At 43.5% G+C, this 15121-nt stretch overlaps 1 protein-coding gene across 1 annotated transcript; it reads left to right on the top strand.

Annotated features, from left to right (window-relative positions):
* Positions 1-2619: 2619 nt before the first annotated feature.
* chst3a (carbohydrate (chondroitin 6) sulfotransferase 3a) lies at positions 2620-14823 on the top strand. The gene is made up of 4 exons (XM_034609103.1): positions 2620-3019; positions 11121-11286; positions 12236-12787; positions 13599-14823. Exons 2-4 carry the CDS (start codon positions 11207-11209, stop codon positions 14290-14292), a joined length of 1326 nt encoding a protein of 441 aa, XP_034464994.1. The 5' UTR covers positions 2620-3019; positions 11121-11206; the 3' UTR covers positions 14293-14823.
* Positions 14824-15121: the final 298 nt, after the last annotated feature.

Here is a 15121-nt window from a genome sequence, read left to right as displayed (position 1 = left end):
GTTCTGCTAACAGTCCTTCTCTGCAGTCTTTTACACTACTGCCCCCAAGTGGTAAAACACTGGTGGTGGATGACAAATAAAAAATAAATGCATCAACATGACTTTGGTTTGTTGGAGGAATATTTAGGCATGCATATATATTTATCTACAATTTTGAATATGGTGCACTGGTGATTACCAGTCTGTTTATTTTATGTTTGCCAGTAAGCCATGACAGTGTGACACAGTAACTGAAACAGCTAAATGAAAATTAGCCATCATTGAATTTTTTTTTCACCTCAGCATTTCCTACCGTCACATGTCAAAGTGTCTCTAGACTGATCTTTAACTCTCAGCAATTTACAATTTTCCTGTATCCACATAAAAGTTATCGCAGTATTCATTTTGAAATCTATACAGAGTCTCAAACATCTGCATGAACCAAATCTTGCCAACTAATGAAAATGACTAATGACATTAATTCTGAGCATGAATCCATACACAAAACAACCTAAACTCTTGGTTTTTAACTCTTTCACTCTATCCACTGTAGAGCTGTTGCAATCGCTACCATCTCTACTGTACAATTTGATTTAGGGTTTTTTCCTGTCTACTGAAACTTTCAGGTATGGCAAGATGTTTGAGCATTTATTCCATATCCTTGATATCAAATGTCAGTCCCCTCCACTAGTTCGGTCTTTGTCAGCACTAGTTGGAAATTTGGTCGCACTAGTTCAGCATCTTACTGTACTAGTTGAACAAAAAATCTTACTAGTCACTCTTTTTCAGAAACTAGTTGCACTTTTGTTCAACTAGTTACAACAGAAACTTTACTAGTAACACTGTGTGCCGCACTAGTAGCACCGAAGTCCCTACTAGTTGGCTTTTTGCTGCACTAGTGAACTAGTAATGCTGAAAGTGTTACTAGCTAACTAGTGAGCTGCAAAAGCTCCGACATAAGCTCACTAGTAAACTAGTGGCCTACAATTTTCTGCACTAGTTGAACTAGTGGGAGCCAAAATGCACACTAGTAAGCTAGTGCAGGCAAAAATACTCACTAGTTTCCTAGTAAAAGCCTATTTTGACCTTACTAGTAAACTAGTAAGTCTCAAAATGTGTACTAGTTAACTAGTGGGGTCGAAATACCCACTAGTTACACTAGTACACATTTTGAGCCTTACTAGTATATATCATGAATATATCACGCTTTAGGTATAATAATCACAACAATAGTATTAATATGGTTTCCTATACTACGATGGAATGCTGGGAGTTTGTTGGCCAATGGACAAGAATTCAAAAAGTGTATAAAAGATTTAAGCAGTAAATCAGATGATATTTGTGTACAGGAAACAGGATTGAGTCAAAATTTGGATTTCAGAATAACTAGATATACTACTATGCTATATAGTATGTTATGTAATAGGAGGGAAGGAATGTGTGTGTGTGTGTGTGTGTGTGTGTGTGTGTGTGTGTGTGTGTGTGTGTGTGTGTGTGTGTGTGTGTGTGACTTGTATACATTTATAAAGGAAGACATGTCATTTAGGGAGGTAGGTAGAGGGAATGAACACAAATATATTACAATAGAGATATGGACAAGTGAGGGAGAGTTTGTTATAATTAATTATTACAAGCCTTGTAGGAATCTAGAGTTGGATAAGCTAACACAAATTGAAGGGCTGGATGGTAGCAGGGTGCTGGTATGTGGAGACTTTAATGCTCACAGCACATTGTGGGGAGATTGTTGAAAAACTGCTAGAAGGAAAAGGTATAGTTTGTCTAAATGATGGAAGAGGGACTAGATTAGATGTGCACACAGAAAACGTAGCGGGATATGTGAGTGGCATGTATCAGAAGAAACAACAGTTTAGGCAGTGATCATTTCCCGGTGTTGTGTAATGTAGCACCACAGAGAAACAAGGGAACAAAGGGAAGTATTGGGGAAGTGGGTTTTTAGCAGTGTTAAGTGGGAAGTGTTCAGGTATATATGTGAGAAAGAGATGGATAAAATAGACTTAAATGAAGATATGGAGGAGATTGATAAAAAAAAAGCTTAAAACAGTAATTCTAGATGCTGTGAAGCTGTCAATATCTAGAAGTAAGAAGAGAATGAAGAGGAAGACGGTTCCTTGGTGGACAGATGAGTGTGGCCAAGAAGATAAAGAGAGGAATAAAGCACTTATTATTTGCAGGATTTAATTAAGTATAAACAAGGGCAAGCAAGGGCTAGGAAAATAGAAGATAAAGCAAAAGGACAAAGTTGGCCATCTTTTGGTAATACGACAGGGGGATCAACTCCCCTGGGAGACGTTTGGGGGCATGATGAGGAGCATGAGGGGGAATCAGAAGAGAAAGGGTTCATCCAGGACTGGAGAGGGGGGGGGAGGCAGCAGCGTGTGATGAAGAGAAGGCGGAGATCGTCACATAGTTGTAATAACTTGACTGAGGAAGGGCAAGGACAAGATCGGCTCATTTTGGAATTCTTGCGAGAAGGATCGACACTGACTCTCCTCCTCGAGAAAAAAAGTGGGGGTTTGTATACAAAGTGGGATCACGTGACCACTGCCTGTACAGGCTGTCCCACTGGGGTGGGGGTGTGTGTGTGTGAGTGGGGGGGCAGTGTCGTAAAGCGTGGCCACATCTCGCTCGTGCAGTCAGTTTGGTCCTGCGGCGCACGAGCGAGAGAAAGTTTAGAGCCGAAAGTTTGGAAGCGACAGTATTTGATCACAAAAGGAGATTGGCTGCTGAGATCAACTATTTCTCGCTGGCTTAGTTTTTCCACTTGTGCATTTCATCGTTTATCAGAAAATAACGTTTTTCTGGTGTTTGGGGAAGAAGTCCGCGCCTCCTCCTCCTCCTCCTCCTCCTCTTCCTCCTCCTGCGCGCTGCCTCTTATTCATGCGGCGGAGGAGCGGAGCCCGCGGCCGAGGATACAATGAAGCATGTGTCCGAGACAATGTAGCGAGATGCTCTGATTCTGCTTCTCACAGGACGAGGGGGACGATTTGCTCGACTGCAGAGGGACACCAGCGGCTAAAAGGTTTGTGCCATGCCCCCCCCCCCCCCCCCCACCTGAACACCTCCAGGTCTTCTTCTTCTGACCCCGGCAGGAAACGACTTAAAGCTCAGATAAATTACCCACAGAGGCAGCAGCGTATATACGGCGGCGCGTAAACGTCCTGCCATCCTGCCTTTAGACGCTATAAACGAGGAATGATGATAAACTCCGTCCCTGTTTCCACTCGTGTCAAAACCCCTGCGTGTGTGTGTGTGTGTCGGGTTTGTGTTTCCTCGCCGGCCGCAGGTATAAATGGTGTTTTGTGCAAACATGGAGGCTGCGTCCACTTTAATCAACAATCCTCAATGTTATTGACGTGATCTGCCAATAAAACCCATCTTATCCAGGTTTAGCTCTGAGTATGTGGAAGCATCATTTCAGGGAATCAGGGATTTCTAACACGCAGAGGTATTCATTCGTCTGTTTCAGTGGTGGGGGGAAAACAAGGCTCTTGAATTGAAAAGCCCCCTCCCCCTAAATGACTGCTATTAAATGGGCACCACACATGGACACACATAGAGGGGGGGGGGGGTTGGTGTTCTTGGTTTCCCAAATGCCAGTAGCATTAATCAAACACTTATATTGGCACAGATACAATTCTAAACAGTTTTCAACGTTTGCCCCTTAACAGTCAATGATTTCTATTATCACCCCTGGATGAGCAGCAAAGCTTTCAGTGGGGATTTAGCTCTCAGTGTCTCCACGAGATGCTGCTTTGAGGCGTTTGAAGGCAGCCATTAATGTAATTTGTAGTGAGATGATAAACAGAGTGATGTGTGTTTCTGCTTGAGCAGATAGTCAGATTTGCCAAACGCTCCAGTGGCTCTTGAATATGTAAAAACGCTCAGTTCGAGTGCTGCAGCCTGACAGTTTGACGGCTGTGGCGTATTAAGCTCAGATAATTGGGTGATATTTACTTACAGAGCACACAATCACTCCAAAACTATGTCCCCCCCCCTTTAATGATATGCTCCGTAGAAATGTTTCACTCTCTTGACAGGTCTGAACGACGGAGGGGTTCGAGTGGGGGGGGGGGGGGGGGGGGGGGGGGGGGCGCAGTCTACATTTCTTTTTCAGTAACATTATAATCCACAGTAATGAAATTTGTTCTACTGAATTATTTCAAATTTAATTCCAAGTCAAAATAGCTCATGTATTCAAAAGTCTTTGAGTTTGGTCTGGTGAGGTTGAGTCTTCTTAAAAAAAAAATTCTGAGTTCATGCTTCCTGGACAGTTAAAAAAATTAAATAATGTCAGTGTAATGCAATACTCCCAGCAGATGGGAAGGACACTGCTACGGCTAATGATGCAAGATTTGGCTTTGATAGAACCCCACCCACTCTGACTGGCCTGTGCTCTATACTGATAAATGATGATGTTGAAATTTGAATCACAGATCACTTGCTGTCAATAGGTCAAAGCTTGCCCTTCATAACATGGGCAAACTTCTGACTCCCAGAAATGATACAGATGAATTAACCTGTGAGATGGTGCCACCAGGCAACAGTCTGGCTTCTTCAGATTTGAAGGTGGCTTGTTAAACAGAGGGGAGTATGGAAAAGGCACAGTCATAAAATCAAAATTTGCTCATTATCCCTGACTCAGTGCCATGTGGCAGTGTTCCACTAGGTTTTGAAAAACCACTCCTGTTTACCTTAACTCCCTCTCTCCCATCTGTGTTTCTCTTTACCCCCGATCCCAGCCCTAGTTTTTCATATGATTCTATGAAACAAGACAAACAAGTGTTAAATAGACGGACTTCCGGTGTCATGGCGGAGTGAGGACGTCTTCTGGAAACTCTCCTCACCTATTTCATATTTTATTTGTTAGAAACACGTATTTAGTTTAAAGTCGCGTCGCTTTCCTTTACTTAAACCTCCTACTCCATTAATCGTTTCTGTCTGACCAGTAAATATGTCAAACAAAGCCGGGAGAGGTAAACAAGCTGGCAAGAATGATCAGGCCATGCCGCCCGAAGCCGGTGCTAGCAAGCAAACGTCGGGCAGTGCTAGCTTGGAGCTAACGCACGGGGCACTGAAAGAACTGCGAGATGGCATCAAAGAGGATGTGGCTGCGGTGAGGGACGAGATATTATCAGAGCTACGTTCATCTGTTTCGACCCTCCAAACGACCGTCTCCATGCACGTTGAAAAATTTGCAGGCATCGAAACCTCTCTGACGGACGTGGATCAGAGAGTTACTGAGCTTGAAACTTCCCACACCGCACTGCAAGCTGAAAACTCCAAGCTACACGCTAAACTGGACACTCTGGAGAATTTCTCGAGGAGGAATAATATAAGGGTGACTGGTCTGGAGGAGAAAATTGAAGGAAACCACCCCTCTGCCTTTATAGAAAAGTTCCTGACCGAGGTGTTTGGAGAGGACAGTTTCACTCGCCCACCTGTGGTGGACCGTGCCCATCGCACTCTGAGACCGCCGCAGCCGACAGGTCCCCCGCGAGCTATGGTGGTGCGCATGCATTACTACCAGACGAAGGAGCAGATTCTGCGCATGTCGTGGGAGAAAGGGCAGTTGAAATACCGAGGAGCAAAGATCAGCTTTTACCCCGATCTCAGCGCGGACCTACTACGTAGAAGAACCGCGTTCCTCCCAGTCAAGAAACAGCTTCGGGAGGCGGGAGTGAAATACTCTCTGCTACACCCAGCAAGGCTCCGGTTCCTTTTCAACGGAAAGAAGTACGAGTTTGAAACCCCAACGGAGGCGGCTGCTTTTGTCAAGGCCAAGATTCTACCAGCGGTGACATCAGAAAACGACGGAGAGTGATGGTATGTAGGCTCACTACAGCCAGTACAAGACTGTGACAATGTAACCCAATCTATAGCGTGAGGACACACTCCGTGAGACAAATGTAAGCTAACGTTACATCAAAATGCACAGTTGTCTACGTTAATGCTACTTCAGAATTTATAATGCCCTGTGTTCTATATTTCAATATTTTCCGTATTTTTTATTTATTTTCTTTTGAATGGGCCAATCTGGGAATAGTAGCCTGCCCTAATTATATTGGAATATTAAAGCTCAATGGCCTGTTTGTAGAAGGTGGGATGTTTGATGGCAAAATGTGTCAGGCAGAATATAGCCTCGTGACAAACACCAGGCAGATATGTTATCAAAGGAGGTAAACAACATAATAATTGACTCTTTAAACGTGTTTCGTTATCCTCTGTTAGATGAGGAGAGTTAGGTGCAAGCGTTGTTTAGCTAAGATGCACCTTTTTGCACTTGTTTTCTGGGGTTTTAATGCACTTAGTTTGGGTAAGTGCTGGGGGAGGGGGGGAAGCATCCTTTTTATTTTTTTGTCTTTTTGTAATGTAATGTACACGTCGCATCTTTTTGTTTTTTTTAATGTCTTACTCTTATCTATGGCCATCCTTTTTTATTGTGACACTCTTTGTACTACATAGCGCAATGTTCTGTCTTCTTGCCCTATATATGCTAGTACAGCACAACTCTGTAAAGTATGAGTACAGTTAGGAATAGTGGTAGAAAAGTGAAGTTCATCTCTTGGAATGTGAAATCGCTAAATCACCCCGTGAAGAGGAACAAGGTACTGGCACATTTAGGTCAACTTGGGGTAGGGGTAGCCTTCCTCCAAGAGACACACCTACGAAGGGCAGATGTTTCGGGTATTCAGAGGAGTTGGGTGGGGAAAGTCTTTCATTCCAAGTTCAACGCTAGGGGCAGGGGCGCAGCTATTCTTATACACAAAAGTGTTACCTTTGATAGTGATCAGGTAATTGCAGACACGAATGGCCGGTTTGTCATAGTCACCGGTCAGCTTTTCAATAAACCTGTTATCCTCGCCAGTGTATACGCTCCAAACTGGGATGACAGCGCTTTTATTAACTCTTTTTTCTCTACTGTCCCTGGGATCAATAGCCACCACTTGATTGTTGGGGGTGACTTTAATTGTGTTCTCTGCCCCAGTCTGGATCGGTCTTCTACCAAACATGCACCACTGTCTAAAATGGCCACAGCTATTAGTACCTTTATTGAGCAGTATGGAATGGTTGACCCCTGGCGTTTACACTTCCCTACAGGAAAGGCTTTTTCTTTCTTTTCACCAGTTCACCATACGTTTTCCAGGATTGATTATTTTATTCTAGATGCCCGGCTTATACCCTCTTCTAGCCCTCCCACTTACCATAGTATAGTTATATCTGATCACGCTCCCCTATCCTTTGAACTAGATTTCCCTGATCATCCTGCCCCATATAAACAGTGGCGCCTGAACCCTCTTCTACTCTCTGACAGCGCTTTTGTAAAATTCATCCAAACCCACATACAAATTTTTATTGAGACCAATGCATCACCGGAGGTATCTCATAGCACCATATGGGAAGCGCTGAAAGCATACTTGCGAGGCCAAATTATTGGCTATGCCTCAAATACCAAAAAGGCGAGGATGGCCAAATTGAAAGAGCTTTCTGTCAAAATTTCACAGCTGGACAATCAGTATGCCTCAACGCCTACTCCAGAACTTTATCAAAAGCGGATTCACCTACAGACTGAGTTTGATCTAGCCTCCACCTCAGCAGCAGAGCAGCTGTTATTAAAGTCCCGACATTCGTTTTACGAGTTTGGCGACAAAGCAGGCCGGCTTCTTGCTCACCAAGCCCGCCAAACCGCAGCCTCACGCCAGATAACTCAAATCAAGACCACCTCGGGTTCAGTGACCACAGACCACAAGGAGATTAATGATGCTTTTGTAGCGTTTTATACAAACTTATACTCGTCTGAATGTGACGATGAGGCTTCCGATTCAGAGTCGTTTTTTCGGAATTTGAACCTACCAACCCTTGAGGACTCTCAGAAAGATGCCCTCGACTCCCCCCTGACGCTGGAGGAGGTTTGTGGTGCCATTAAATATATGCAATCTGGCAAATCCCCTGGACCAGACGGGTTCCCAGTGGAGTTCTTTAAGAAATTTGCAGAAGACTTATCCCCAATACTACTATCAATGTTTAATGAATCATTTTCAATTGGCCATCTCCCTGAAACCCTGAACCAAGCCTCCATCTGTCTCCTACCTAAAAAGGACAAAGACCCCTTGTTGTGTGGGTCTCACAGACCGATTTCCCTTCTAAATGTGGACTGTAAAATTCTCGCTAAGTCCCTTGCTCTGCGGCTTGAAAGTGCTCTTCCCAAGCTGGTGTTACCTGACCAAACCGGATTTATTCGAAGCAGACATTCCTATTCTAATATCCGTAGGCTGTTCGATATTATTTATACTACCACCAGTTCGGATGATCCTGAGCTTGTAATATCCTTAGATGCAGAGAAGGCGTTCGACCGGGTGGAGTGGGAATATTTATTTATGACCATGAGGAAATTTGGCTTTGGTGATGATTTTATCTCCTGGGTTAAATTGTTGTACGCCTCTCCCTTAGCCTCTGTCCATACTAATGACTCTCACTCAAAATATTTCCCACTACATAGAGGCACGAGACAGGGCTGTCCTATGAGTCCCCTGCTTTTTGCTCTGGCGATTGAACCGCTTGCGGCTTCTATTCGTCAATGCCAGGCAATTGAAGGGATAACTCGAGGGGACACAACACACAAGCTCTCGCTTTATGCCGATGATTTACTTTTGTACATTGCTAACCCAGTATATTCTTTGCCGCACGTCCTGTCTACCTTGGAACGATTTGGAAAGTTTTCAGGTTACAAACTGAATTTAGAAAAAAGCGAACTTTATCCCATAAACAAAGCAGCTCTCGATATCCCGGCCACAGCCTTCCCATTCAAGAGAGTGTCTTCCCATTTTAAATACCTTGGGGTGGTGGTGCCGCGGTCTTTTCACAAGTTATATAAACTAAACTTCACACCGTTATTGGATCGATGCAGGCAGGACATAAACCGCTGGCGCACATTACCCTTATCATTAGCTGGCCGGATTAACCTAATCAAGATGAATGTTCTTCCTAGGTTTCTGTATTTGTATCAATGTATTCCGATTTTCATTCCTAAAAAACATTTTTTTATACTGGACCAAATACTATTTGCATTTATATGGGATGGAAAGGCCCCCCGTATTCGCAGAACTTTTTTACAAAGGCCGAAAAAGTTAGGAGGAATGTCAATGCCTAATTTTCTTCACTATTACTGGGCCTGCAATGTTCAAAAGGTCATAATGTGGGCTAATAGTGGTGCAGATGTGGACGCTCCCGCTTGGGTTGAATTGGAATCTTTTAAATTACAACTCCACTCCCTGGTCACAGCTCCTTTACCGCTTAATTCTGGTTCTTTCAAAAACCCTGTAGTTGCCAATACCTTGAAGATCTGGGTACAATTTCGGAAGCATTTTGGCTTGCAGAGCGCATCAATACAGGCTCCTATTCTGGCAAATCATCTTTTCACCCCTTCCAAGTCAGATCTGGCCTTTCGGGCCTGGCATGGCAATGGGATTAGACTTGTTAAGGATCTATATGTTAACAAGGTGTTCGCTTCATTCGATCAATTGTCAGGGAGGTATGCGTTGCCCCGTTCCCATTTTTTTCGATACCTACAGATTAGGCACTTTGTACAAAGGGGTTACCATCCTTTCCCTGCACAACCCACAAGCACGCCCTTAGATAGTCTCCTAGGATTCAATGCCGGTCTCAAGGGCGCCATTTCCCGGATTTATGGGGAAATTGACGCGATAAACCCACAGTCTCTGAATAACTTAAGGACACTTTGGGAACAAGACCTAGGCCTGTCATTTGCTGATGGTCAGTGGGCTTCAATCCTTGGCCCGGGTTCATTCCTCCTCCCCCTGTGCTAGGCACGGTCTAATACAGTTTAAGATAGTTCATCGTCTCCATTTCACCAAGGAGAAATTAGCAAGAATATACCCTAATACTGATCCTACATGTGACCGATGTAAGCTAGCTACTGCAACCTGGCTACACATGTTTTGGCTGTGCTCGAGCCTCCAAACATATTGGGAGAAAATCTTTGGATCGCTGAGTGACATCTATGGCATGACGATTGAACCTCAACCTGTAATTGCACTCTTTGGGGTGATGCCCGAAGGCACAGTATGGCCGGTTGGCATGCATGTTGTGATCGCCTTTACCACTCTGTTAGCTCGGCGCCTTATCCTCCTTAACTGGAGGAGGCCGGTGCCACCATCTCATACAAGATGGCTTAAAGAGATCATGTTCTATTTGAAGCTTGAAAAGATTAAATATACACTGAGGGGAGTTGCAGATACATTTGAAAGGGTATGGAGGCCTTTTCTTGCATACTATGACAATTTAACCCAAATAACAGACTGGGAGGATTCATAATTCCTTTGGTATAGCACAGTGCTGATGTACTTAGTTTTATAAGGAGTGTACATTACATGTTTATTTATTCACTGTTTTTGTTTTGTGTGTTATTTACTCAACATTGTATACAGATGTTTATTTAAATATTTGGTGGTGTGTCTGTCAAGGGGATGCTGGGTTGGGGTGGGGGGAGGGCACATGGGAAGGGAGTTATGTAGGATGTATTTCAAATGTTGACTGTGAATTATCCATGTAAAATTCCAATAAACAGAAGTTGAAAAAAACAAAAAAACAAGTGTTAAATATTCCCCAGGCTTCAGGTCAATGGGCCTATGAGTGCATGTTGTTTTTATCAATAAAGCACTGGTTGAATCTAGGTTTGTCTTTAAGTGCTGAGATAGAAGCTAGTTCAGTCAGTTCAGGTCAGTCATTTATTGCACAAATGGGAATACAGTTATGCTTGCCGCGGATGGCTCCCATCTTTGGATGTTCCCTGGGTTAGCCAAGCAGCATGCTGAGATAAAACTGGGAACAAGTGCAAAAAAAACAAAACAGCAGGCAAGATCCATTTGTTAAAGATGAATAGAATTTACCACAACCATGTTTGGACTCAGTACTAGAAGGTGGAGGCTGGGGTGGTGGATGCAAGCTGCCGGCAGCAGGGTGTGGGTGGTAGGGTAGCTGAGCAGGGATAAGTGAGGAGGATGTCGTATCTTTTTTGCTATAACTATTTCATACATTTCGTTGTCATAAGAGCATACTTTAAAAAAAAAACTGTATATACTGAAGTACCTTTGTTGTTGCAGAATGAATCTTTAGCCTCTGCACGACAAGCTATGACCAACAAGCCGACCAGAATCTAGAGATCCAAGTGCAAACCCGGAATTCAAGAATGAAGACCAAATATGCAATTGTCTTCATCTGTATTGTTGCCCTGGTCATCATCGAAAAGGAGAGCAATATCCTGTCAAGGTAAGAGTATAACATCTGCAGAAAACCCAGTAAGTCGCGGGAGATGTTGAAATGTATTGCTTTGGTTGGAGTTCTGGGAAAGAAACAAGTCCTTTCTTGACATTTATGTTCACTCCAGGTTTAGGGCCAGCTCCGGCCTTTTGTATCAGTCAAGCTCACTGCCAATGCCTTTTCCTTGACCTGTTCAAAAATACAGATCAGGATACCCTCCTTCCCAATGCCCTTTTAATATAGTCAAGATAAAGATGACTGGAAAACTACCACACTTCTAGAAATGGGAATCTAGCCAACTGCTGGTTAGTTAAGCTTAGTACAAAGACTGGAAACACTGGAAAAATAACCTGGCTAAAACAAAAAGTAGCAAACCTGCTACAAATGCTGGACTCATACGTATGTGTTGCTTAACCTGACACCTGATGGTGGCGCGATCGTCATAACGTCAATAATCACAGTTTCAAAATAGGGACATTTAATAGCCGGCTTTCATGCTAACGTGCCATGCTAGTTTTCAATGCAATGCCAAAAAGAAGTTAACATGATTTGTTTGGCTTTCGCCTCTGTTGCCACGTGAAAAAACTGCTCATCTATTGCTGCTGTACGCAGCAGGAGCAGTGCAATGTAACGGAACCACAATGCAGTTTGGCATGATATGAGCCCATTCAGTAAATGAGCAGTGTTGTGGGTGAAGCCTCCAACGCTAATGGCTGAGTCCTAGCGGCATAATTAACTTGTTACATCTTTTTATGTTTTTGAAGATCAAAATGTAAAAATGAAGTTGTGGTTTCATTTGCATTATTGTGCTGGACTATTTCAGACTAACGCCCATCTTCTGTTTTCGTTACATTACATTAAACCATGCTAACCACCTCAAACATACAGTAGATCCATGTAACAGTGTAAGATAAATGCAAAATTAACTAATCTGTTGTTGATTGATTTTTCCCATCAGGGTCTCCGATAAGATAATCCAGAGGCACGCTCCTCCGCTGGACCCACACTCACCGCTGGATAACGGCAACACGACACAAAATGGCCCCCTGTCCTTGCTCAAAATGCTGCTTTCTAAACTCCCTGGTGCAAAAGGGAATTACTCAAACTTTTCTGACGAGCAAGAGGATGATGAACTGGACGATTTAGGCACGTACAACTCCAGCCGTGGCCGTAAGCACGTATTGCTCCTGGCCAGAACAAGAACAGGTTCCTCGTTTGTCGGGGAGATTTTCAACCAGCACGGGGAGAACATGTTCTACCTTTTCGAGCCTCTGTGGCACGTCGAGCGCATGCTGAGTTCGGCCACAGAGGCAAACAATGGGACAGTGTTGGCAGGAATCTACCGGGATGTACTCCGGGGGCTCTTCCTGTGTGATTTCAATCCTCTCGAGAAGTTCATCTCTCCCCCACCTGAGGAACGCGTCACCGCTGCTCTTTTCCGCAGAGAGTCGAGTTTATCGCTCTGTGAAGATCAAGTCTGCAGTCCTTTCATCAAAGATGTTTTCGAAAAGTATGATACATTCTCTAGATACTTACTGTCATTGATCAGTGTTGGTTGAATATGAAAAAGAAACAAACTGATTTAGCTGCAGAGATGGCGAGGCTGTGTTATGTTATGGAAATCCCTTTTTATTATCAACATAGTTTGCTTTTCTCCTTCAGTTTGGTGCAGTGATTTGCTCTATATGATAAGCAGAACTATGACCATACCCATGAACCCCAGCCTTTGGTGGTATTAACAGAGCTGCAGCACATTTATAATCATTTAGATTAGGAGTAAAACATTGCAGCGTTGTCGCTGAATTTACCTAAAATTCATTCAAATTGGGTTGTGAGTCAAATGAGGTTTAGCAAAACAAGACATTTGAAAACATCACTGAGATTCAGGAAATTGGAATGGGTATTTTTCTCCTTTTTTTGGACATTTTATATGAATAGATGAATTAATAATGTAAATTATTGTTAGAATATTCCCTATATGCAACAAAATTTAAGTTTGGTTGACCAGGACTCCCTGGCTGTAGAGATTTTTATCTCCACAGGACCTTCCTGGTTAATTATATGTTCCTTAACTGTACCCTTAACTTTTTTTTAACTGCACATTCTTGCATCTTTGACTGTATTTCAAAGAACCCGTCATTTGCTAATTGTCCTGATATTTCACCACTTTTCATACCCGTACAAGCTTTGTAAGTGTTTTAACTGCTCTAACTTAGAAACTGAACTTCATGGAACTTCGGACATCTGAAGTAACTCCTCCTGCTTTGCATCTCTATGAAAGGTATTTTCATCATGTTAAAACTAAACCACTCTTCTCTTAGATATCGCTGTAAGATTCGTCGCTGTGGGCCGCTGAACTTGACCCTTGCATCTGAGTCCTGTCTTTCCAAGCAACACCATGCCATAAAGACTGTCCGTGTGCGCCATCTGGAATCATTGCAGCCGTTGGTGGAGGATCCACGTCTGGATGTGAGATTGATCCAGCTAGTCCGAGATCCACGGGCCATCTTAGCATCCCGTATGGCGGCTTTCTCTACCTACGAGGTGTGGAAGGCCTGGGCGCAGGACGGCCAGGTGCCCGAAGATGACGAGGAGGTGAAGAAGCTCAAAGGAAACTGTGATCAAATAAGGATGTCTGCAGAGGTGGGACTGAGCCAACCTCACTGGCTGAGGAAACGCTACATGTTGGTGCGTTACGAGGACATCGCCCTGTATCCAATGCAGAAGGCAGAGGACATGTACAGGTTCGCAGGGATACCATTCAGTCCCCAAGCTAGGGACTGGATTCTAAGGAACACCCAGACCACACAGGAAGAGGGCGACGAATACTCCACCCGGAAGAAATCATCCGAGCACGCAGAAAAATGGAGGTTTAGCATTCCCTTTACACTGGTTCAGGTGGTGCAGAGAGTGTGTGGACCCACCATGAAGATGTTCGGGTACAGGATTGTGGACGATGAAAAGACACTGATGAACAAGTCCATCAGTTTGCTCGAGGACAGACTGTTTCATTAGCTTGAAGGTCACAATTTGTAGCTGTGACTCTGCAGAACTCTGCAGGAGGAGCCATTATTGCACAGACCAAAACTAGTAAGCAAAGCTGCCATAAGACACAAAATGACAGCATTAAGGCCATACAGTTCTATTCATACTCACCAATGACGTGCCTCATTATAACAATGAAGAGCCACTTAAAGATAAAGAGAAGTATTTATTTGCATACTGTGTTCTTAAGTTATATCATAGTACTTATGATACGTCACGCTCTGTGTTTCATTCATACAAAATAAGCATAGACGTCAAGCACGACAGATTGCCTGAGATTATTATATACGATTTTATTGATAGATGGTGATGTTTAGATTTTCAGGGATAAACTACGGTGAAGGTGAAAGTGATGTGAAAATGATGTGATGTGAAAGTGAGAGTAGTCATACGGTTAATGATAAAGTGCTAATGCTGCCTAGTTCAGCCTGTTTTCTATATTAACAGATCTGCACTAGGATATCATCACTTTAGATTAGATCAGACCTGATGTGCGTTGATAGGACTTTACATAACTGACTCGGGTAAAGTGAATGTTCAACGGCTTTTTCTGGTGTCTCCTGGTGTGAAAATACAGTTTAATCTCTAGCTGCTTTCAGACATGCTCTGACATTTTCCTGGGGTTTCCCAGAGGGACTGTATGTAGGAACGCAAAGGTCCAAGTTAGTTGCTTCTGACATTTTCCATAACGTTTCCTCACGCCACTCGTAAAGCGTACGCAAAATGTCGGAGTGAGCCCATGCGGAAATACAGCAGGTAAATGTATGAAATAATTCACAGCGAGCAATTAAGCGCGTTG

This window comes from Hippoglossus hippoglossus, chromosome 15 (assembly GCF_009819705.1).
Source record: "Hippoglossus hippoglossus isolate fHipHip1 chromosome 15, fHipHip1.pri, whole genome shotgun sequence".
Classification (NCBI taxonomy): Eukaryota; Metazoa; Chordata; class Actinopteri; order Pleuronectiformes; family Pleuronectidae; genus Hippoglossus; species Hippoglossus hippoglossus.
The sequence above is the reverse complement of the archived record's forward strand: the minus strand, read 5'-3'. Positions and strand labels throughout refer to the sequence as shown.